Raw genomic sequence first — 26,124 nt, forward strand, 5'->3', positions numbered from 1 at the left:
GGGTTAGCTATGCAGTCCTCCTTAATCTATGTGTCTTTGCAGTTTTTCTTGAGTATTTCTGTCATTGCAGGTTCTATGACAGTGCCTTCCCCTAGTTCTTTGACTTGCTCACTAAATCCTTAGACCTTGCATTTGGTCTGGAGATAATCTATTCTGACATCTGGACCTGATCTCTTGATCTTGTTTGTAGTCCCAGCTAGATATAAGGAGGAGACTGTACTGTCAGTTTCCTTTGATTTAAAAACCGAAAATCCAAGGGGGTTGGAAGTAGTGAAGACATACCATTTGCCCATTTAGAAAATGATAATGTTAAACCAACTTTACTCACCGGTGTTGATTGTTAATATTTCACTTTAAAGACACACCTAAGGCTATTTATTTTGTTCTAGCCCAGGCATGTCCAACCTGCGGCCCTCCAGCTGTTGTGAAACTACACATCCCAGCATGCCTTGCCATAGTTTTAGCATTCCCTAATAGCAAAACTGTGGCAATGCATGATGGGACTTGTAGTTTCACAACTGCTGGAGGGCCGCAGGTTGGATATGCCTGTTCTAGCTGTTGTTTTTTGCGTTTTCACCATGTTTTTGGACACAGCCTTTAAAACACTAAAGGTCCATACACACTGGACGATTATGTGTATGGTGCACAATGGTGGGGGAAAATAGCTGAGTTGGCAGCAAGGGCTTCAACCAATACTGTGGCAGCACACGGGACTCCCTAGCTATTCTCATCTTCATAATGGGCCTTATTCAGATCTGAGCTCAGTACAAATTTGTTCGGAAAATGGGCAAAACCATGTGCACTGCAGGTGGGGCAGATGTAACCTGTGCAGAGAAAGTAAAATTTTTGGGTGGGGTGTGCTGAAACTGAAATCTAAATTGCAGTCTAGAAATAATGCAGCCAGTATTTACCCTGCACAGAAACAAAATAACTCACACAAATCTAACTCTCTCTATACATGTTATATCTGCCTCACCTGCAGTGAGTCGGATGGCTCCGAATGCGGACGGCTGGCTGATGGTTGGTGTTTGCGCATGTGCGGTGGCGTATCTGCGCATGTGCGACTGCCTCACACGTACAAACATGGTGTCAGTTCCGTGCAGAAAATGATCGTACGGAACCATCCGAGCAGGGGGTGGAGAGGGGCGTGAAGGGCCTCCTACTCTATGGGGGGATTTAAGTGTTTTGCATGCTGCAGGTGGCTACTAGATTATGAAGTGTTTCTCAGAGAACTATTATTAACTAGTATTCTCTATTTGTAGACATGAATAATGACTTCTAGATGTGTATAGGTCTGCCAATGACATCGAGCTAATTAGATGTAGGCCCCTCCCCCTTTAAATAGTTGCTGGTTCAGTATGTAATTGCAATGTAGCTGCCAATGTGTTTGACATTCTTGGAAATCTAAGTGTTTGGGAAAACACATGCATAAATAGTTCCTGCATTCATTATAAAGCTGGGCTTAATCTGTTTTGATCTAATCCCTAAATGTCCTCATATGTTATGTTACAGGCCCTTGTGAACCAAATCCCTGCTACAACAATGGAGAGTGTGAGGTACTGTCTCATACTCGCAGAGGTGATACCTTTGAACAGTACGCCTGCAAGTGTCTTCCTGGCTATGATGGAGACAAATGTGAAAACAGTGAGTATTATTCTGGACATGTGTAACCGTAGTATAGGTATTGCTATGTTCTAGTTCACAAATAACTTGTGTCGTGATCCTATTTAATACCAGTCACATAGTGCCTGAGAGAGATCAAGCTGCAGTGACACAAGTATTCTCTCACGCCACAGAAAAGCAGCCTTCATTGTCTGTTGGGAAACACTTAATTTATGGGCCTCTTTCAGACCTGTTTGCAAGGCAGCGAAAACCCCGCCCGCCGATTGTACGCCTCCCCACCGACCAAATCCCTGCATTAGCTTGTGAGTGGATGCATTCACATATACAGATGGAGCACAGCTCCAGCTCTCGCCAGATCCCCTTCACTGGCGGAGAGGTGCTCCATGTGACGGTCTTTCGCTGGCGGGGAACGGAATCCCTGCCGTCTCCGCTTCAGGGAGATGGGCAGGGTTGGGGGGGGGTTACGGGGAGGTGGGGGGGACCAGTGGGGAGGCATTGGAGAGGTCCATCAGAATGGGGTGCATGTGCGTCTCATGGGCGCGCCCCCTTCCAGCGGGGGCTGGCGATTCTACTGCCAGCAGAATGAGAGGCGCTAAATCTGTACATCTACTCGCATGTGGCCGCACGGATGAAAAATCAATCGATCACTCCCTTTGGGACTGACTTCTATTCTGGCCAAATTCGAGCAGCTGTTGACGGCACCCGCCCGCCCCAAGCAGGTATCGACATGCCTGCAGTTGCAGGGGTACACTCATCATTTCTGTGGGCACATCCGCCATTTTCGTGGGCACTCCCATGAAACTCTGGCTGGTCCGCTGCGTACAGCTAATGCAAGCCCACTGCCCGCCCATCCTGGAGCGAAATGACACCTATGTCAGCAGCCTTATATCCAGGCGAGACTGCCAGCACCAGTATCCTGTTACAGGTGTAATTATACTTTAGGAGCCCATACACGGTCCGTTTTGCGGCTGCTCCGTTTTGTACTATGCGATGCGCGCTCCCGCGCATCACGTAGTACGGTACAAAAAGTATGTGCTGCACATACTTTTTGTACTAGGTACACATCGTATCGGATCGCAGTGCATGCACAAGGCATGCGATCCGATACGATGTGTACTATTTAAGTCCCAAACGGATCCGTTAAACGGACCGTGTATGGGCAGCTTTAGTGGTACTTTTGTTAGCAAGATTAATGTTGTAATAACCACATGGTTAAAATGCTTTAAAGCATTACAACAATGTTGGGATACTGGCCCCAGCATTTTTGTTTTGACATAGTGAATGTTGGGAGTCTCCACTGTCACAGCAGTGAATAGACGCTATCGCTATTCGCAGGAAGCCGAGGGACAGGGGGCGTGGCTAGGAGCTCCCAGAGCACGCTGGCCATGCCCCCCCCCCCCCAGTGGCAAATCTGTAGCGTGGCTTCGCGATTGCGGATATTTTTGTGAAGCCACGACCCCTACTCAGGAGGACACATGCGGGTGTCCCGGCTCTCAACTCTTAAAAGTTGGGAAAATTTGCTTGTATAATAAATTGCTAACGCTGCTCCTCACCTCTATGAAAGGAATTCAAGTGTTTTGCATGCCCGTGGCCACTAGATAATGCCTGACACAGCAAACAAGTGTTACTCAATTTGGCCCTGCGCAGCTGGTAACTATTAGTTGCATCATTGTATTTTAGGCACATTAACTCTGCATAAAGCCCAGGCAGTGCCAAATTGCTAGACAACACCCTTCCCAATGGAAATTGGGATTATGGTTAAAGTTTTATAATATTAATACAATTTTATGTAATCCAGTTCTTTTAGCATTCAGAGAGCATGGATCATTTCAGTAGAACTCTAGGCTGCAGTATGTAGCAATGGAAATGTTGGGAGAAAGCTGCAAGTTCTAGAGTAATATTTATGTGTGTCGGTGACATGTGAACATGGCCACTATGGTTTTTATGTACAGCATGTGATAGAAGTATGTTACATCTACTGTATAATGCTACCTGCATAAACATCCATATTTATTTATCCATTTTTAAGTTCTTTGTTTTTTTTTAAAGCTCTTAAGAAATCGATCTTTCCTTTAGTTTTATTAAGTTCAATTATATCGATAACTATTTACTTATTTTAGAGGTTCAATAAGTGTCTGTGGTCAATATACAGATGTGTCTACATACATCTATCCTTCATATGAGCGAAGTTGTGTAATCCTTTAATTCAGCAGAAGCTGCTTATTTGACAGTCTGCTCTGTGTGTTACTGCTGCTGTATCTGCATAAGAAATGGAATATTAGTGCATCCTGGCACTAGATGTGTTAGCATGCTCGGTGCCCAGGGGGACATTTTATGCTCTGTGCTGCCCAGGGGTGTATTTTGTGCTCATTGCCCAGGGGGCTGGAAAAGCTGACATGCCACACAGCGGAGTAGGTGAGCTGGCTGTCTGCATGGCGGGGGGCGAGATACAGATAACAGTGTGTAGTATAGCTGGTGGTATATAAGTAATACTTTCACACACTCCTGAAATTTCCATTAGACCCCCAAATTTTGGGGAGGGAGTTTTCCGGCTCCCAGGGAAAGGGGAATACTTTGCACAGGACACAATTTCTCTGGTAAGCGTTTGATGATGTCTCACCATGCCTCGTGTCATTGCAACCGCTCCAACAGACACATTCCCTTTATTCCTGGAAGTTGATATGCGGGTCCTCCGCTATACGGCTACACTGATCTCTTTGTGGGAAGTATGAGTTGTAGTAATGAAAACCGTTTTCAGTGTCTTGATTTAGTAATAATCCTGGTGGCAGAATGTAGAGGAATGACCGACATATGAGTGAAGGTTTGTGGTTTTCTGCTTGATTCAACTGTCACAGGTTTCCTATATTTCTGATGTACAAATAGTGAGGTCATACATATCTTTCTTTCTTTCTCTCTTTCTTTCTCTCTTTCTCTCTTTCTCTCTTTCTCTCTTTCTCTCTTTCTCTCTTTCTCTCTTTCTCTCTTTCTCTCTTTCTCTCTTTCTCTCTTTCTCTCTTTCTCTCTTTCTCTCTTTCTCTCTTTCTCTCTTTCTTTCTTTCTTTCTTTCTCTTGTGATGAAATGGAGAGTGATAAACAACCAACCAATCAGCTCCTGCCTGACATTTGGCTGTCTGTTTATTACTCTCCATTTTATCACTTTTGAAGCTAAGTGCATCTGGCCCTCTCTCTCATACAAGTATATAAGAGTGGAAATCTGGGCGGCACTCAAACAGGCTGGCATCCACAGGTAAGGTAAAAGTCCTTTTAATCCTTTGCCGTTTCGAAGCTTTCACCTCCGTCATCAGGGACATATCCTTGATGACGGAGTGAAAGCCTCGAAATGGCGTCGGATTAAAGGACTTTTACCTTGCCTGTGAATGCCAGTCCGTTGGAGTGCTGACCAGTTTTCCCCCCTCATATCTGTACCTGTTTGGGTCAGGAGAGGGCTCCGCAGCACGTACCCCCACATTTCTCCACATTGAGTGCCATGCTTAGTTACATACATACATACATACATACATACATACATACATACATACATACATACATACATACATACATATGCTTCAGTAAATATTCTGTGCTGTAGGAAAGCTATTTTTCTGCAATAAGTGGAGAAAGTATTTTTGGATTTCAGACATAAACAAGCTGGGAACAAGAATCTCTAGCAAGTCTTTGGCTGTGACTCATTGTATAAAGCTTTCCGGAAATACCTCCAGGCTGGATTTATGGGCACTGTGTGCATTCTTTACCCTTTGCTGGCAAAATGAAATTTCCTGGAGACCTCTGCCTTATGCCTTTTAGCTGCTGTGCCTGTATCATCGATGTGGCCATTGCAGTATATTTCTCTTTCAAATGTGTTTTAGAAGACTTTCCTGGAGGAAATAATTTTTTCCATCTCTGGTGCTGTCTACAATAAACTGCTCATGTGAGTGTGTGTCCATCTGGATGTGCTCTAAAGCTGGGTACACACCTAAAGATTTATCTGTCCAATCTGCCTAGTGAGATCAAAAATCTTTATGGGAACAAAGGACAATGAACCATTTGCTAGCCAAATGCTAGAAAATGGATAAAAACAATTGTTTGGATTAGTTCGTTAAATCAAATGGCTTTAACCAACGTGTCTGAACGACCATTTTCTGTTTTCAGCATTTAGGAGCAAATGATTGTCCTTTTCTCCCACACATTACCAGATTTATGTTCCCACCAGACAGATTGCACAGACAAACCTTTAAGCATGTACCCGGCTATAGTGCTTTAACAGACTAATGACAAACTATGGTTCTGTTCTGTTCGTTTTAAAAAAAGAGTTCTGAAAATGTTCTTAGGCTGGCAGAAACTTCTCTCCCAGGTGGAGGAGAGCCCCAGACATGGATTTATTTCTTTATAACACCACAAAATAATGGCGTACGCTTGACCTTTATCAAGGCCCTAATCTGTTTGTTACAAAGGAGACTCCCCTTAGGGGGATTTGTACAGTTTGTACAGACAATTTGATAAGCTAAATGAAATTCATAAGCAGTGTTTATAATTTTGCAGTATAGGGTGCGCCACTGTTCTGGTATATGCATACCTCCCAACTGTCCCGATTTTACAGCAGGACAGGCCCACTATTTGTAGGCTGTCCCTCTCATGGGTGACAATGTCCAGTTGGGGGGAGCAGAGCAGCAGTGATTGCTGAGAAGATGCTGTGTGTCTCCCCATCCCACTCTCACCTTAGCTCTGCCACTTTTTTATTTCAAGATTGCTAAAGTTGGGAGGTCTTTATATGAGACATTAGCTGAATAGAATCTTGCATAAGGGAATAAATCTGGCTTCCACAGTTGTAAGAGACTAAATATTGTACATACTGCTACATACCCATTGGCATAACTTCAATTGTGCTCCCTTGCCAAAAAAGTTGGCTAAACAAACCTGTCTGTTTCAAGGCAATTTGGCTCTCAGCGCAGTTAAAAATGTGCTTCCGCAATAGGCTTTTCTATAATGGGTGCAGTGCACCCACCCATTATACTTACCCCTCCGGAGTCCCACAACGGCATCTCGGAACCGGAGACAGAAATCACTTGAAAAATGTCTGCCATGGCCGTTCCCGAGTGATTTGCGAGTGCGCACATGTTAGGTCCCCAGGAATAAGGCTCAGGCCTTCCTTGTATGAATTACATACATGGAAGGCAAGAAATTTAGAAGAATATCCGACTTTCCTTGGGACAACCAGTAACATCGTTTCTCTAAAACGGAGTTTCCTATTGCACTCTTCTGAGTGTAACGTTCCTTCCATGTGACAAGCTTCAGAGGGCTTTAGGAAAGGAATGTGCAGAAAATCTCTCCCAACATAAATGCTTCAAGGATTTTTCTGGGGCCGATAATGATGTAAAATGATTAGAGTATGTACTGGGAGCCATGGGAGGACAATCTCATGGAACAAAATGTGTGACTCGAGAAATCCGCATGGGATTAGAGAACACAATCCATGAGAAACAAAACAATATATTTTTTATTTTTTTGTTTTCTATACTGCCCTCCTATATTCTATTCTGTTCTATTATATCATTTAACTGAGATTGGTTTCATCACTTAAGACAAACTTTATTTTTCTTAAAAAAAAAAAACTTTTTTTATTGTAACCCAATGTACAGGGTGATTCAAAAGTATTATTATTATTATATTTTATTTAAAAGGCGCCACAAGTGGTACACAGCACCCTACATATAGAACACATTAGAACAGTACAGGGTATACAGAACTATACATAACACAATTAAAGCACAATTCTTAGTACACAATACAGCTATAGAGATATAGTGACGTGAGTGAGAAGAGACGCAGGTGTAGATTGTAGAGATTGTAAGAGAGCTTTAATTGAAGTGCAAGAAGAGTGCTGTGAAAACCGGAGGGAAGAGGGCCCTGCTCTAAGGAGCTTACAATCTAGAGGGAGGGGGAGACAGACAGGTGACATGAGGTGCAGGTAAGGAGACCTGAGGCAAGAAGTGAGCATGGCAGGGATGGTCAGGACATTAAGCAGCAGGTAGAGAGAATGGGTCCTTCCTTCCTCCTATCCTCCTTTTCCCCCCTCTACCTGCACCCTTGACCTCTAACAGCCATACACTGTGGCCCATGCCACAGCACACCCTACTAGGGGGCAGAAAGCATACAGAGAGAATAGGTATACCACAGGATTGAGGAACCATGGCTCTGGTACCACAGTGTAGTTCAGAGAGATAGTGTTAAAACAGAGGAAAGAAAAATAAATACAGAGGTAGGGTAAGTAGTGTGAGAAGCAGGTGTAGAGGGACAAATACTGTGCAGAGAGAACTGATGTGCAATCTGGCACACCCTTTGTTTCAAAAACTGCAGGAAATGGGTAAACTGAATGGTTTAAAAACAAAGGGGTGTACTGGGACATTTGAATCACCCTATAAATGTTAGTGATGGTATGGCGTTTAACCATTTGAGTGCCAAGTGAATGTCACAATATGGTGTGAAAATTGCCAAGCAAACCTTTTTATTCATCTGTAAAGCTTACCTCTTTAATGTCCTGTAATGTTTACTTTTTATATTAAATATAATCTATTTTACACAACATTTTTTTTATTTGAATTTATATAACAAATGTGAGCAATGCTGGCATTTTTAGTGGATATTTTGTAGATCTCTCAAGCTATTTAATATTCTCTGTTTTTCATAGATAGGAATCACTGCTCTTCAGACCCTTGTAAAAATGGAGGAATCTGCAGCCACCTTGAAAATGATTACAGCTGTAAATGTGCATCGCCATATATAGGGAAAGCCTGCCAACTTCGTGAGTATTATTATCATTCTTTTTACAACCAATATATTATGGAGCTGCTATTGCTTGGCTTGCCGTAATGTTAATCTGGGACACCTAAGATTTACACAGGTTCTTTTCATTTGAGCTTGCTAACTTAACCAAACTAGTTTTTGACCACGTCATGTGTGTACACTAGACTGGCAGAGGGTGATGATGACAGGCAGAGGATGATGGGTAGTGAGCAATGGTGATAGGCAGAGGATGGTGGGCAGTTGGCAATGATGAGAGGCAGATGATGGCGGGCACACGGTGATCACCAGAGATTGACAGGCAAAGGCATAGGGTAACCTGCAGTCCTGGCCACGTCTGACAGACTTTTCAGAATTATTGAAGAGGACCTCCCCTGCTGCCTGCTGAACTCTTTATCTTCAGGAACCCTGACTTCCCAGCCTAGCCTGCCCAGGACTGGTAACAGTCTGTAGTGCCTAAGCCAATCCCTGTCGGACAGCAGAGGCTGCTGATGGTCAGTCTGAATGCTACCGGCCATGACCATGTGACTCTGTGGAATCCTTACTCCCCATGCCCCACCCCGTAGTTATGCTGATCTTGTGCCCTATAAGTTACCCTAGTAGTATATTTTACATTTAACACTATATTTTCTTCAGTAATGTATACATGTAACATTTTAGATAGTTATCTACCTGTAAGATTTTGTGTAACCCTGATGTTAAAATTGGTGTTAAAATATCCAACAATGCATTTATTTACCAAGGTTGTGCTAATGCTTTGGGAATGGAAGGTGGCGCCATATCTGATGCCCAGATTACATCATCGTCCCTGTATCACAGTTTCCTTGGCCTGCAACGTTGGGGCCCAAACCTGGCCCGGCTGAACAACAAAGGGTTGGTTAATGCCTGGACTGCGAATACCAATGACCGACACCCATGGATTCAGGTAACTGCTAATGCTCCTTTTTCCCTGCATCTGTTTTGCCTTTATTTGTACATATAATTATATGACATTCTTAATCCGTACATTTATTTTAGGTAAAATGATTTTGCAAAAAGCATTTCTACAGATCTTTTTTTTTTTTGTCTAGCAGTTTTTCTTATCTGTCTTCTGTGTGTAAGTAACTGGTGCCAAGTAGCCAAAGGTACAGCATTCCTGTCAGCAGTCTTGTTTCTCATCTGCTTCCTCTTCTTATTCCTATGCTATTTTCTTCTATTCACAGGTTAACCTGCTGAGGCAGATGAAGGTGTCTGGAGTCATCACCCAGGGAGCCAGTCGGATGGGTAAATCAGAGTACCTGAAGGAATTTAAGGTGGCATACAGCGTTGATGGACATGAGTTCACTGTTTATAAGAGTGAGGGGCAGGACAAAGATAAGGTGGGAGTCTATGTGATGTTTCCTATGACTTCTGTGTGCTGATGACCAAGGTGTAACTACCATATGTGCAGGGGATCTAGTTGTTATGGGGCCCAGAACTGGGGGGGCCCATATTTTCTGTGCAAATTTCATGTGTTATATATTTATCACCACCGACGCCTTTTTCTAGAGGGGTTCTAAATATGTGCAGCCAGCACTACCAAAAAGTGATTTTAGAGAAGACACTGAGTTGGAGACAGGGTCATGGGCACCCCAGGCTCATTGATGGGGCAAGAAGGGTAGCCAGTTTGGGCCGATTCAGCAAAAGAACTGTACTGCAAACTGCTGAAACTGTTAAAGCTGGCTATGATAAAAGGTACCAGACTAGACCCAGCATCGAAGCTTGCTGACTAGTCAGAGTACTCATGCTGTCCACTGCCAATAGCATCTATTATTGGCACTTGAGCGTCAGACCTGAACTATCAAGCAATTGAAAAATGCAGTCTGGGCACATTTTTCTTTTACATCACGCGGGTGGCCGTGTGTGCTTACTTGGGGTAGAAATCGCACTAGGATTACCTATGGGAAGAAGGCAAGTTGGTGAAGGAAACATTGGGTTGAGGCATTCATGTGGATGTTACATTGCCACTCACCACCTGCCTACACATTGTTGCAGGTTAAGTTCACAACTTTATGGGAGTGGCCTCTTTCACCAGGATAATACACTGCAAATATTCTTCAGGAATGGTTTCAGTAACATGACAAGGGTTCAGTCCAATAGAGGATCTGTGGGATGTGCTGGCAAAACAAGTCTGAGCCATGGAGGCCCCACTTCACTTGCTGCTAAGGCCTTTGTGCCAGACACCACCGGATACCTTCAGATGTCTTGTGGAACCTATGCCTGGAAGGGTCAGAGCTGTGTTGGCAGCACTAGACCACTACACCATATTGGGTACATGGGGTTAATATTATTGCTGATCTGGGTATACAACACTGTGTGCTTCATAAAATGCAGTGGGCAAGTATGTAAGCTTGCAGGCATGGGTTGTTTTGTTGGAGCTGTTCTATCTACAATTACAAATATACCATTTATATGACCTATATTCCTTATATAATCCATATTTACTGTGCTTAATATTTTCAAGAATGGCCTGTGTCCCTTCCCCCTCTAAAAACATTGTGCACGCATGGCTTCTTTTTACTTCATCTCCTTACCTCTTTTTGCGTTTATTGTATGGGCCAGATGCATTAAGCTTCAAGTGGAGAGTGATAAACGACCAGCCAATCAGTCCCCAACTGTCATGACTGGGTTTGAAATTTGACAGTTAGGAGCTTATTGGCTGGTTGTATCACTCTCCGTTGTATCACTTTTTGAAGCTTAGTGCATCTGGTTCTGTGTCAGAATTGTATATTAAACATCTCATTTTTGGGGGGGATTACTCTATAGAGATGTGACTTCTATAAAGTAAATTGAGATCTACAGTATGTGTTTGATCCTTTTTTTTTTTTTCCCCCCATCCCTCTAGATTTTCCGTGGTAACATAGACAATGACAGCAGAAAGGCTAATATATTCAGTACTCCGTTCTCTGCACAGTACATCCGCATCTACCCTGTGACTTGTCACAGATACTGCACTCTGCGATTTGAGCTCTTCGGCTGTGAATTAAATGGTAATATAATACATATTTTTTTTCTTAAAGAATGGGCTTTATACCATCCCTGTCCTATGGTATTCTTTACATCACAAATGTCCCTCCCTATGCAGAAAAGGTTCTATTATTTATTTAATTAGATATTATTAATATTTTTTATGCCATTTAGGCATCTTATTATATTGTGAAATGTGGATCTGAAAATGGGACGTCCTGTCCAGTTATTACAATTATGCACTGCAGTTTATTATGCGTTATTTAATTTTAGGTGGGTTGTAAATTGCAAGAGCCTTATTTTGTGCTTGCCTGACCTGTCTGTCTGTCCATATGTCCTCTGATCACCTTGGATATTGTTCTATGATAGAATGCCTTTAAAACAAAAATCAACGAAGACCAAACATATCTGAATAAAACAAACTTGATATGAACAATGGATAAAAAAAAAAATCAATGTTTTTTTGCCTATGTTGGCTTGGCTGTGGTTAGCTATTGTAATTCCTTTTATCATTGTCTCCACCTAATGGCGCTGAGAGAAATTACACGCCATTGTAGTTTTAATGTGTAAACATGTTATTGTGTACGGTGAGCCAGAGCAGCGCTTGCTGATGTGGTGGTGATATGTTTTTGTGTAAAATTAGACTATTCAGGAAACACACTGTGTATTCTAAGAAATGATGATTCACATGGGTGTAGTCATGTTTCTAACTAAATGCTTATTTATAGTGTGAGTTAATAGGCTATGACAGCAGATCCCTGTCAGTGTTGTGGGCTATTAAATTAGCTACTTGCAGGGGGCGTATTGGCAGACCGGTATCATAGAATTCCAAACCTTCTAATAATCATCTCCCAGGAGAGCAGCATCAACCTCTTAATAATGGAAATCATTTCAAGGGGCAGATGTACTAAGCTTTGAAAATTAATTAAGTAGAGGGTGATAAGGTACCAGAAACTCTTAACTGCCATGTCACAGGCTGTATTTTAAAATAATTACAGTTAGGGGCCAATTGGCTCATACTTTATCTCTTCAATTTATCACTTTCCAAGGCTTAGTACATCTGCCCCCTAGTGAGGAATCTTCTTACTAATGTTCTGTTGTATAATAGCCTTCTGCTGGCCCTGCATTCTACTAATTATCTGGCCAAAGAGTAGCGTATCGGAATACTGTGAACATTGAAAGATGTTTGGCAGTTTGCCATTTGGCAGTTTCATATCTTAAAATTAAAGCTGACCCATACAGCCACAGATTTATTGTCCGTTTTTCAGTATTTCGAAGCAAATGGTCATCTGTCATTTGCTCTGAGCTATTACCAGGTTTTTGTTCCAACCAATCAGATCGGACAATAAATCTGTAGATGTATGACCAGCTTAAGGTGAGGTGTCTCAAACCAATCAGATACGCTAGGTCGGGCAGTGCTGTGCCACTGTCGCTCAACACACAGATCTGACAGCCCACACACACAGCAAGCTGTAAGCTCTGTGTGCTGAGCAAGCTCATAGCGCCAGTGTTCTCTGGTGGAGAACACTGGCGACCAGCGAGATTGATGGACACTGCCCATCAGTCTCCGCCAGGGACACACATTGCTGTCGCTATAGCCCCTACACACACACTGATGTAGATGCATTTTCTAAGCAAAGTCTACACACATGCCTTAATAACAGCCACATTTAAAGCACGGCCTTCAAAATGACAGTTAGAAGCTGATTGGTGCAGGCACTTTATTTCTCTCCAATGTTTGATACATTTCCCCTTAAGAGCTGAACTATATGATATGTGTCAGAGCAGGCGACAGCACTCAGAGTGCAAGGTTATTAATGGAGTCATCCAATGACTGCCCTCCTGCAAACCCTGCTCAGCTACCAATTGGCTACTCCTGTCCTAGTTAACATTGGATTGTTCCTGAAAAGTTAAGACTGGAGTCATTAACGTTTTCCTACTTAGGGTCAGTACAATGTAAAGCCACCAAATTGATCACCCAAATTGCTGCCTCTTACTGATGGCCTTTTATTGCAGGGGCTGGCCACATAAGCTGTGATCCTGCCACTTGGCCCATGAGGTGGCCACTAGATCTGAATATTTTCTGACAGAGTAGCTGGACCATTTCTGGCATGCTGGAGTCCATTTGTCTACTGAGAAGATTACCAAATAGTAGAGCCAGATTTAAGGTGCCCACACACTAGAACGATTTTTGGGCCGATTGGACGATTTCCGATATATCGTCCGATGTTTACCGATAATCGGCCGATTTTGGTCCGATACGCGGTCCCGTGGATCTTTAGCTGAATCTTATGATCTTACGTGTTGCACAAAACATCAGAAGATTTAACAAAAGATCCATAGGAACGCACACAGGATCTTAAGAAAAATCTTTGGTAAAGATGTGCGCTTACCTGAAATCTTTTGTCCAGGATGGAAAAAAGATTTCAAGGCTAATTTATGCGCACATCTTGCGATCACAGATCTTTCTAGTGTGTGGGCACATTAACAGTGAGATGGGTGGAACAACAGCCGCACACCTCCACATAAAAGTAGGCGCATCATTGTGACAACACTGGTCACTGCGGTTCGGCTTCTAACAATATGCCCCCGTGGGCTTCCAACCCCTTCTCTAATGTCATGCTTCAGAATCTGCTCTTGCATATGGTGTGGGACTGTGGTGGTGGCCACAAACCTTCTAACCCCAGTCCGACTCTGCATGCTGGCGTGTATTTGTATTTTATAAGATTATAGTTTATTTATATTATGCCACAAGGCTTCCGCAGTGCCTATCAATACATAAATGAGCAAATAACTATTAACTAAGTACATGGACAAGTACATGGTAAATAAAGACAATTGCATCAGGGGACAAGACAGTGAATCAATTACTAGGGTGGCAGAGATCTATAGTCTAAGAAAAGCACGTGAGGAGAGAGGGCCCTGCTCGTGAGAGCTTACATTCTAAAGGGGAGGGTCAGACAGACAGGAGTGCACAGAAGGGTTCTGTGAGTGTGTGATTGTGTGTACATACATAGAAGAATATAAAATTCTTGATACCGATAACTGCTTTAATGCTTTTGCTAAACACGCCACGCTTGCGAGGAGCATGTAATTCTGAGCACTCCTTTTTCCCGTCCTTTTGTAAACCATTGTATTACAGTGTATTTCAACATGGTAGGTTGCTCTGATCCACTTGGAATGAAATCCCATCTGATTTCTGATAAGCAAATAACCGCATCCAGCGTCTACAAGACATGGGGGATTGATGCATTTACCTGGCACCCACAATATGCTCGTCTGGACAAGATTGGGAAGTCCAATGCCTGGACTGCACTTGATAATAACCAGTCACAATGGCTGCAGGTATGTGATGATAGCATACATGTTATAACCTGTAGGAACATTTTTTTTAAATCAAATGATTAATATATGTGGTAGACCATATCTACAATATGGTTGTGACCATTAAGAAGAGATGCCATCCATCATAGGATGCTCCCTTTTAAAGGTGTGGTTGCCTAACACATTTTCTTTCTTTGAGTGACTGGAGCTTACATTGGGCTTACTATGCCTTCCAGATGGGGGCTTTAAGGTGATGGACTAACAGGTGGCAGAAATCTCAGAGGGCTTGCCATCCATTATACTATGAACAGAAATGTATACTTGGTGGGACATTCTCTGGTTGTACTTGGTGGGACATTCTCTGGTTGCCTTAAGGTACCTGGTTAATGGGGCTTTGGATACCAGTTATGTCAGGGTGATGGTTTCTGCATCTAATCTCGTCTTTTGGAATCTGCTTCTTAACTCCTGGATGTAAAATCTTAGAAACCTGGAATTTCCTCTTCTTTCTTCAGGCAGGTATTTGGCCCTAAGCTGGAGTAAATATTTGGATAGGCAAGGAGTGCGTAAAGGTTTCTCCTCTCCAGCCAACGCTCCTAGACCTGGAGGTCTAAGACTTTGGTCTTTTCTTACTTCAGATGGCACAATGAGTCTGTCCTTCTGAGGTCAGCCCTCTATCTTTTATGAAAGACAGAGATGCATATGGGTTTGAACATACCACTGTTCAGCTTGATGAGCTCTAATCCCAGCTCATCTGCTACTTTTCCAGCACCAGTAGTTTGATTATACTGCAGAGGCCTAGGTGAAAGGTGAGTGGGAAGTCATTGGTTTCCTGGATTCCAAGTTAACCTGTCTTGCTCTGCAGGACATCATCCAGTCTCCTCGAGGGTGGTTGTTCCACTTCTGGCAAACAAGAGTCTGGATTTTTACTACAATTTTGTTCATGGTGCAGAAACCAGATGAGTATTTTGCTCTCATTAAGTCTTTGATACCCCAGTGCATGTTGAACAGATGAATGAAGTCTGAGGTTATGTCCTCAACTATATATATACATATATATATGTTCAAAAACAAGAAGAGGTGCGCCTCATAGTGTAAAACCATATTTATTTTAAAACACAGACAAGTGCAGGTACACAGATCAATAAAGACTCGTACCAGGCGGATAACCGCTGTGGGCTGGTTACCACAAGGTTTGACATAAACCTCCCAGGCAATAACTCCTACCACCTTCCAAGGCGCCGCTGGATCTCGAACAGACTGCCGGCTAGCCAACAAGACAAGCAGCATATCAGCGTGTAGGCGAACGTGGATGGAGCAGGAGAAGCCGGGTGCAAGGAAAGCTGTCGTCACTAGCCCTGCCCACTGTCTGATTGGTTACAGCTGGTGGTTGGCTATACACTAGCGCAGGTTTACCTATACCTTTGTGCTCAAAATATATATATATATATATATATATATATATATATATATATATATATATATATATATATATATATATTATAGGGATTATGCATGTGATTGTAGCTCTTCTGTGCCATTGTGGTGACTATAATTTTCTCACTGGATCATCTTTTGATCAAAGCTAGTCTGCTTCAAACCCACATGCTTGAAAAGGCACTGGAAAATCCATGGGTTGACTCCTTCCCAACTTACCATGTTTCTGCTTGGGGCACACAGTTGTCATTTTTGCATGAGTGTGCTGGGGGGGGGTGTGGTATAATACACCGACAGTCATTACTCAGACGTAGGAATCCCGACTGCACAGTGGGGGGAGCGCAATGAAGCCCCTTGCGGGTTCGCTGCGCTCGCCACGCTGCGTGCATGGTGGCACGCTACGCGAGCCACCTATTATATTCGCCCTCTATGGGGGTCGTGGACCCCCACGAGGGAGCAGTCGGGATTCCGACGTCAGAGTTTTGACTGTCGGAATCCCGACTGTCGGGGAGCTGGGGTAGATGGTTCAGCCTTCCAAGTGTTCCAGCATTTTGTTTTACTCCAAGGGAGTTCCCCATCCTACGAATTTCAAGTCTCCCCATGATCTGTTCTTCCAGGTGATCAGTCTGTCCTTATGACTAAAGAATGTAAAAAAAAAAAAAGGGAAGGTGATCCTGCTAGCTCTGGAATGGACATGAAGGGCCTTGTACATTGAGATTCTGAATGAGGCAGAGTCCCAGAGTTTACTGTTGGCTTTATCAGCATGGTTGTAAATATATGGAGGTAAATGTAATAGGCTGTGAGATGCAGGCATTGGTGAGTTCTTGGAGAGTTTGCCCAATATTTTGAATGAGCAAAAAAAAAAAAAAAAAAACAGCCTGGATTTGCTTTTTAAGTGAATTGCTCTTTTCAAACATGGGTCAGACTCGCTGGAAACTCGACAATTCTTGCATATCACAGGCTATTACATTTGCCCCATTGACTTTCACCAGGAACCACGGAATGGCATTACTGCAACCGAACACCTGGCAACATTTACTATTTGTGGAGGGTATGCCTAAAAAATTAGGAATCACCGTGGGATTTTGAAGGACCAGATAGGCTGAATGGTTGAATCCGCTGAGGGTCTTGGTGTGGTAAATATATGTTGCCAATTGCTTTGTTTCCACTTAGCTGTTACGATCAATAAAGCTGTGACAGCCATGTTGATGTGGCTGAGACTGTCTATCTAAGACTCCATTACTAACCTGCTAAATGCACAGCTAACATGGACATTGTGAATATACTGACAGAGCTAATTAAAACCGTTTCCTCAATTTAGCAGATTCTCATCAAGTGGGCCCACGACAAATCTTAGCTATTTTTAATATAGAGTTTTATGTTTGAGGTTTCTGATCAGCCAGTTATTGTCTTAATGTATATATTTCCTTGTTTATGTTTACAGTTTTAGTAGTCCCTCTTTGACTGTCTGTAAGAGGTGTGTTTTCAGTAGAGCCCACTTGGCGCTTTACTACCACTTTTTCTTCTAGTTAATTCCTTTAAACAAATGTCTGAAATACTGCGTTCAGCCTATGTTTTAAGGTTATTAAACCAGTTTATGCTGTATGTAAGACCTACATCTTCTGGAGTGGAAGGTAGGAGTTTCCCACTTCATCCTATCATGTTGCTCCTTTTCTTACAGGAGTGTTTAGATGGGACAGGGAATTTTGACACTTTGTTCCCTGAAGGCTCAAGTTTTGGCTCATTTTGTTTTTCTTTTTAATTGCGAGAAAACAAGTCTAGCAGATACCAGATGTATTTACAAGGTGTGGTGCATGTACAGTGTTGATGTATTTTTTTTTCTTTATGGTGTCTGGAGTTGATTTGCCTTTCAGCATTATCCCTTTCAGCCATTTGAATTGGGGGTGTTAAAATTCCTCACTTGAAAGACTCTTTTTATTTTTGTATTATGCCCAGTTCATCAGCTTGTAGTGATTTATAACTGGGCCCTCCTAAGAGCGGACCAGGATGTTCTAAGTACTAACTTATATTTTTAGTCTCATTTAAACTCCTGTTTTCACATAACCCAGCATAATCTTCTTCTGGCTTAGATGGTCTTTGCCTCCCCCCTTTCAGAAAAAGGGGACTCTCAGTTCACTGAATGTGCTTAGGGCATTGATAAATTATGTTCGGAGGATGGGTGAATTGTGCAAGTTTGTACAAGTCTTGGACCTGTATGATCAGAAACAAGATTGACCAGCTTCTGAGCAGTGCATTGTTAGGCATATCTAAGAAACTATAAATAAATATTGCTTGTACTATTTGTCAGGCCTGTAGTGGGGTTGAGCAGTCTTTTTCTAAAACTCTCTGGAACATTTGTTCTAGATTGGGGTGTGCTTCCTAGTTGGTGCAGTATGGGGCCCACTGTGTAACTGTCTACCAATCAACAATCCTCCCACAAACATACTTCCTAATTCATTGTTTTCTCCTAGGCAAACCTATACACACTAGTTACTGGGTCAACATAACATTAATGTCAGCACTGTCTGGCGCCATCTAGTGCCTGCTTGCGCCCAACATCTGCAAAACTGCACACCATATCGATCATTAACATTCCATAACTCGTGAAGTTCCCTTTTCACATAAATATTTCAGTACGTCATTAACATTACATAATTATTTCTTCAATAACGAGTACATATTTAATAAAAAAATTAGAAAATGCTTTCTATCTGCCCACAAATCAATCATCCACAATTCTAGTTTAACAGAAGGGTAAAAAATTTAAATAAATATATATACACTTTCCTCCAATGGAACAGCTTGTGATTTGTAGCCAGGGCAGGCAACAGATTTTTTGGGGCCCCATACACTGATACATCTGGGCCCCCCCCCCCCCCTCCTTTTGCTGAAACATAAACTGGATGCACTGCGGCCTGCGTTCTTTACCACTAACGCCCTCCCTTACCCTACGGCTGGGGCTCTATCACACTCCCTTACCCCGCGACCTGCGTTCTATACTGTAACACCAATGCGCTCCCTTGCCCTGCGTTCTTTCACACCCATCCAATCCCTTACCCTGTGGCCTGCATTCTATCACACTGACCTGCTCCCTCAGCACCCGGACCACGCTCTATCACTCTGATGCACTCCTCACCCTGCAGCATGCGTTCTATCAAACAGACGCACTCTCTTACCCTGTGGCATACGTTCTATAACGCTGACGCACTCCCTCACCCTGCGTTCTATCACACTCCGTCACCCTGCAGCATGCGTTTTATCACACTGATGCACTCCCTTACCCTGCAGCATGTGTTCTATCACACTGACGCACTCCTTAACCCTGTGGCATGCGCTCTATCACACTAACGCACTCCCTCACCCTGCGCTCTATCACACTCATGTTCTCCCTCAGCCCATGGCCTGCGCTCTATCACACTGATGCGCTCCCTCAGCACCCGGACCAAGCTCTATCACACTGAACCCTGCAGCCTAATCCTTACCCTTGCACCCTGCACCCTAACCCATCCTACTTATACACACATCACTTACTCACAGAGTGCATTCTTACTATGACCCTGGAATGGCAGCAGCTTCATTTCTTGCTCTACCAGGCTCTCAGGACAGGCAGCAGCACAGCAGGGGTCTGTCATTCTGTAGTCCCGCCCCCTTTCAGGACCCGTGTAGCTCCGCCTCTTTGAAGCCCATGTCGCTCCGCCCCCTTTCCCAGAGTGTGTGACAGCGTGCGTGCAGGCAGTGGCACTGGCAGGGAGACAGTGGCTGAGGACCTGCAGCCCACCCGCAAGACATGTGAGCGAGGGGAAGGGAACTAGGGGAGACTCCATATGAGCGACGGCTGAGCGGGGGGGCTGGTGGGCCTTGGGGCCCCTCAGGTCGGCGGGGCCCAGGACGGCTGTCCCCCTTGACTGTCGCTGGGCCTGTTTGTAGCTAAAAGCATATAATCTTGAATCCGAATATATTTTTGAGTATTCCACAAGAGGACAGCTTGTCGGCCCAATAAACGCTATTATTAGCCTTTTCCATTGACCTCCCTATTGCAAAATGTACATCAAACTAGCAGTGAACTGTTGCCTCTGCAGCATTTTAATGCCACGTATATAGTTACTTCATACACGAATGTTACAGCTGAATGAAGGAGATGCTGAGCATTTGTTAGTTTAGTTTCAGAACATCAAGAGCGCTCATTATATCATAGAAGAAGTCATGCATGGAAGTCAACCAGATACACAATCATGACAATAAATAATGGCATTTATACTAGAGTAGAAAACACTGAAGTCATTCAAAAATAAATTTGATGGTATCTCTTTCTCTGTTGAATGTTCGAGAGTCTTTGATATATAGACCCCTCTATGGCATTTTCGCTGCGTTTTAATTCTTTCCATGGCCGAAAGCAATCCTGTGTAAATAAGTGATCACTGTGATGTTTGAAATGCTGTTTCAGCTTGAAAACAGATGTTATCTCTGTGGCATTTGGTTGATTGTGTTCTGGTCTATGGCAACTTGGTTCTATACTGGCCTTCTCCAAACTCTAACCTTCTAGATACTTCATTGTATTTATTTATTTGATCTACTGTATTACCATAATGAAGCCACACAAGCCGACTCATAGACACATTTTGGAATAGTAATCCTGTATATAATAGTATGATTGCATTCACATACTTTCCATCCAACTTCTTTCCCCAATTCGATAGTCGTGTTTGTTAGAATCACTTATTTCACAGTTGTAATAACCTAAATTGAGTAATTAAAGAATCAGTTTTATCCCACTCTGAAAAAAAAATAACCCAGAACAAAGAAAAAAATACACATTGTCTAAATTCTGCTGCTCCTCAATAGATTGACTTACGGATTCCTAAGAAGATCACAGGAATTGTGACCCAAGGTGCCAAAGACTTTGGAAATATTCAGTATGTGGAAGCGTTTAAAGTAGCCTACAGTGACAATGGCTCCACCTGGATTGTGTATCAGGATAGCAGGACAAAAACTGATAAGGTACCTCTTTCCTGTTGCTTCATATTATAGACTGCAGAATAAAGCTATAGAATTATTTTAACAGTTACACAGCGCCAGCATTTCCTAGCACTTCGCTTAATATATCGCTGAAAGGGTCACCCAAACCTTAAATGTAATTTAACCCCTGTATAATAACATGTGAAAGTGGCTTTAACATCACCTAAAATAAGGGGTCCAATTTTGTGTGTCCTGTTTTATCTACCCATATTTCCACTCTGCTGTCAGCAAACCTCTATGTGGCAGCAGGGTATGTGTTTGTTAGGTCGATGGTCAAATGGTTACCATGGGAAAAGGTTGACATGAGTTTTTCACATTTTTTGGGTGTCTATGCCGACACAAGTTAACACGGACATCTTATAAGTGGACCACGTCCTCTCACATGACTCGCTGCACTCTCCATTCTTTGGGTACTATTCTTTAACCACTAGGCTAGTAGGAACAAGTCGGTTTTTAAAAAAAAAATAATCATGAAAACTCATCTCGACCTTTGTCCATGTTGACTAATACATGTCAACCTTTTTCTTGTGTCATCCTGGACACTGTTGACCCAATGACCGCAAACCAGTAGGCTTAGCAAGGTATTTTATGAAGTTTCACAAGCCTGGCAACAGGAGCACCTTGGAGTTACTGTAGGTACACTCATTTCTTTAGTGTCCAGTTGCTAAAAGGCTGCATCCACTACATGTGCTCCTAGTCCCAGTTCATAAAATGCCACCCAAACCCTTTGCACCTTAACTTGGGTGGCAGCAGGCAGCTCCTCTACTCTGGCTGTCCTGGGCTGTGTCCCTGGCAGGCTGCAGTGAGGGTCTTGTGAGACTGATGATGTACTACAACATAAATGCTGTCCCGGAGAGGTGATGCAGGTAAGGATTTGGAAGCTCAGGTACATGTGTCCACTTTGTACCCCCATCCCCCTGTATTCGCTACATAATACCATAGATTTCTAGTTGTTTAGTGAACAGTAAGGCTGACTATCAATTTGGGTCAGCTGCTTAACCCTTTGAGTGCAAACATCTCTGTGAGAAATGTGCGAAATATCCGCTAAAAATGCCAGTGTAGCTCACATTGGTTATATAAATTCAAATAAAAATGTGTAAAAAAAAAAAGGAATTTCCTATAGAAGATAAACATTACAGGTCACTATTGAATAAAAAAAAATGTTTGCTTGGGAATTTCCACACCTATTTTGACAAATTAATTTGGCACTCAAATGGTTAAATACAGCCTTGTGTGGGTATGCATCTATAATCTCTTACTTTGTATTATTATACTTGACATTTGACGACATTTTCTAGCTATAAATTGTTGCTGCACTAAAAGAGAAATTCTAATTTATTCCAGTTTGTTACTGTATGCCGAGATCATAACATGGTTAATATACCAATAATATCACATGGAAGCGAAAGCAATTACTGACCGCTTGTTGTAAATGTTCAGTTTGAGTGTTCTCACCAACCTGGCTATAGTCTTGGTTATGTTCATATGGACAGAGGTTTGACTGAAGCAAGCACAATAGTAGGCTCTTGCTATTTTAAAAATACAAAACCTGTTTATTTTACATTATATGGTCATAATCAGTGGAGCCTGATTTTGCATACATGATTTTATTTTGCTCTATTCTAGGTGTTCCTTGGAAATAATGACAACTACTCCCACAAAAGGAACATCATCAGCCCGCCATTTACAGCTCGCTATGTACGGATTCTTCCTCAGTCTTGGCATGAACGAATCACACTGCGACTGGAGCTACTCGGTTGTGACAATTAATTTGATAACTGGATGGCCATAAGAATTGTAGTCGCAGGGCCTCATTCATAGATGGGCGTAAATACAGCTAAAGGTTGTACTTTTTACACCTGGGCAAACAACGCATACAGTGTTTTAACAATGCAGTATTGCTCTGAGCTAGGGCGTGTACAACCCCTTTCCGCCCTCGCTTCCCTGTGCTATCTCTAGGATTGTACCTTCTAGCTAGATTTACTCCTAACTCTTAATAAGGCCCAAGGTGATCCAACTCCTCTGAAAGTTCATGCAATGTAGCAGAGAGACTCGGTGTAACCTGGCTGAGCATTTTATAATGTTGGCCTAGGTTGAGCAGGTCTCTCTACAACACACCTTTTTTAGGCTGCTATTTTGGGATTTTTTAAAATTCTCAACCTTAAGTCATCGTGATTAAATCATAATTCCCAAAATAGCTCTTTTGACATATTCCGAGTGATTTATTTGGCCACCATATGATAATTGTGAGTGCTGTAATAAATGGAGGGGAGGAGGGGTTTTTTTTTCTGTTTTTTTTGCTTGTTTTTATTTTTTTTACGTTTGTAACCAGTTCAGTATTTTGAAGCTTTATTGTGCACTGTTTATCTAACACAAATTTACTACTCCAACCACTAGAGGAGCAGCACACAGTCCTTCTGTATTTCACTATTGAGTCCCAATGCACACTGCGGGTGCTTCTCTTTTGTTTGGTTAAGAGCTGCTAACCAGCACTACTGCTGTACTGTCACTTTACTCCATGCACTCTGCAATATGTAGCCAATTGTTCTTAACCTAACAGAATAGAATTGCCCCTGACTATTGTAGAAAAAAAAAAACGGTTGCCCATACACTCCATACAGCTGCCCACAAATTACGTGAGTTCTTACATTTATACCGTTGCAATAGTAAACCCTTTATCTCAATTTGTTAAATAGAATTCGTTTTTCATTGGACTACACCTGTCATGTATTTTGGATAAATACAGAGATTCTAGCCTTGCACTCCAGAATCATCCTGTAATTACACAAGTGGAGATATTAGATCTTGTATCTGCAAATCTGTTCTACACAAAGATCATAAAACCAGAAAGAAGGAATAGTAAAGACTGGTGCAATTTTATGTCAATTATAATATTTTAAACATGACTTCAAATTTGGATTCTCCAATTGTTATCCAGATATTCTTTTTCAGATATAAAACCTGTATGTAAAAAAAAAAAATGTGGATTGTAAATGATCTGTTTACATGATTGTTCTTTGTGATTTAATATTTCTTAGGGCTGTGGAATATATTTAAAATGTAAGAAAATAGTCTTCAAAATGGTAATATATGACTTCTTACCCAGGTATTGACAATGTACTAATTACAAATGAATGTAAATAGGTTTACAGCTGCATTGTAGAAGTTATTGTGCATTAGTGTGTTGTGCTATAGCTGCTTCCAATTGGTGAGACGATAGATACATGAAGAGGTGGAACCCATTCATCCATCAATACTTCAATATTTCTGCCTGTAAATTACTTAATGTCCTGGGACATAATTAGCCCTGTGTCTTATTAAAAATATTATAAAAACTTTGAAAAGGTGTGATATGCTGTATTCCCATGTCAGGATCGTGTGTGTGTGTGTGTGTATAGGATACTACAGCCCTGCTCTCTACAGCACTGTGGGGATACTATACCTATCTGCTATCTGCAGCACTATAAGCATAATACAACTCTACTCCCTGTAGCACTACAGGGGGAATACAGCTATCTGGATCCTGCAGAATTGTAGAAATACTACAGCTCTCTGCTTCCTGCGGCACTGTAGGGATTCTACAGCTCTCTGCATCCTGTGGCACTGTGGGACTACTACAGCTCTCTGCTTCCGGCGGCACTGTACGGATACTACAGCTCTCTGCTTCCTGAGGCACTGTAGGAATACTACAACTCTTTGATTCCTACGGCACTGTAGGGATACTACAGCTTCCTGCGGCACTGTAGGAATACTACAGCTCTACTCTCTACAGCACTATGGGGATACTACAGCTCTCTACTCACTGCAGCACTATGGGGATTATACAGCTCTGCTCCATGTAGCATTATGGAGATACTACAACTCTCTGCTATCTGCAGCACTATAAGCATACTAAAGCTCTACTCCCTGTAGCACTACAGGGGGAATACAGCTCTCTGCTTCCTGCAGCACTGTAGGAATACTACATCTTCCTGCGGCACTGTAGGGATACTACAGCTCTCTGCATCCTGTGGCACTGTGGGACTACTACAGCTCTCTGCTTCTTGCGGCACTGTGGGAATACTACATCTCTCTGAGGCACTGTAGGAATACTATAGATCTCTGCTTCCTCTGTCACGGGCATTAGTACAGCAAATGATAAAATAATAGATTCACAATTTTTATACATTTAATTTTCTATCACATTTGCTGGGTGAAGACCTCTGTCAGCAGCGTGACATTTACCCCTTTCCCACTGCAGGCTTTACACGGTAAAATGCCGTTTTTTTAGCCTTTTTAAACGGCTAGAGCTGCAGTGGGAAAGCTCCAGGTTGCTTTACACGGGTAACAAATACCGGTTTTTGTTACCCGTGTAAAAAGCAGTGTTTTTAACGTGTAAGAGCCGTTTTTTCGGCAGTGGGAAAGGGGTAGCCCTTTACCCGTTAAAAAAAAAACCGGCATGGGGTCCCCCCCCCACTGCCGTAACCAGCACCAGGCTGAAGGAGCCGGGGCTGGTATTAAAAAAATCAGGAAACCCGACAAATAGGGGTTCCCTGATTTTTTACAACCAGCCCCAGGCTCCAGGTCCGGGGCTGGTTCCCAAAATACGGGGGACAAAATGACTAGGGGTCCCCCGTATTTTAAGAACCAGCCCCAGGCACAACCAGCCAGCAGGGTAATGCCACAGCCGGGGGACACTTATTATATAAGTTCCCGCGGCCAAAGCATTAACCCTACCGACCAGTCAGCCTGGCCAGGGGCCCTGGGGGAGTGGGGACCCCCCCAATAAAGGGGTCCCCCCCCTCCAGGACTTACCTGACCAGGCTGAAGCCTGGTGCTGTCCTCGATGCCCCTGGGCGGTGGGCATCGAGCTGATGGTATGGTGTAAAAAATAGAATAAAAACCATTGTCTTTTACTGGTGAACTATGAGTCCCAGCAAGCCTCCCCCGCAAGCTGGGACTTGG

General features: G+C 42.8%; 1 protein-coding gene across 2 annotated transcripts in view; it reads left to right on the plus strand.

Moving 5' to 3' along the window:
* Positions 1-24,524, plus strand: part of MFGE8 (milk fat globule EGF and factor V/VIII domain containing) — a 37,785-nt gene extending 13,261 nt beyond the window's left edge. Inside the window, exons 3-10 of one of the 2 annotated variants that reach the window (XM_083184190.1) lie at positions 1,513-1,644; positions 8,309-8,422; positions 9,165-9,346; positions 9,624-9,779; positions 11,285-11,429; positions 14,549-14,751; positions 21,007-21,162; positions 22,807-24,524. In XM_083184190.1, the coding sequence (XP_083040316.1) occupies positions 1,513-1,644; positions 8,309-8,422; positions 9,165-9,346; positions 9,624-9,779; positions 11,285-11,429; positions 14,549-14,751; positions 21,007-21,162; positions 22,807-22,950 (1,232 nt within the window). In that variant the 3' untranslated portion in view covers positions 22,951-24,524. The remainder of the gene's footprint in view (positions 1-1,512; positions 1,645-8,308; positions 8,423-9,164; positions 9,347-9,623; positions 9,780-11,284; positions 11,430-14,548; positions 14,752-21,006; positions 21,163-22,806) is intronic. The other variant, XM_083184191.1, reaches the window with a different exon arrangement.
* The last annotated feature ends 1,600 nt before the right edge of the window (positions 24,525-26,124 follow it).

This window comes from Crinia signifera, chromosome 4, assembly GCF_055691185.1.
Source record: "Crinia signifera chromosome 4, ASM5569118v1, whole genome shotgun sequence".
Lineage (NCBI taxonomy): Eukaryota > Metazoa > Chordata > Amphibia > Anura > Myobatrachidae > Crinia > Crinia signifera.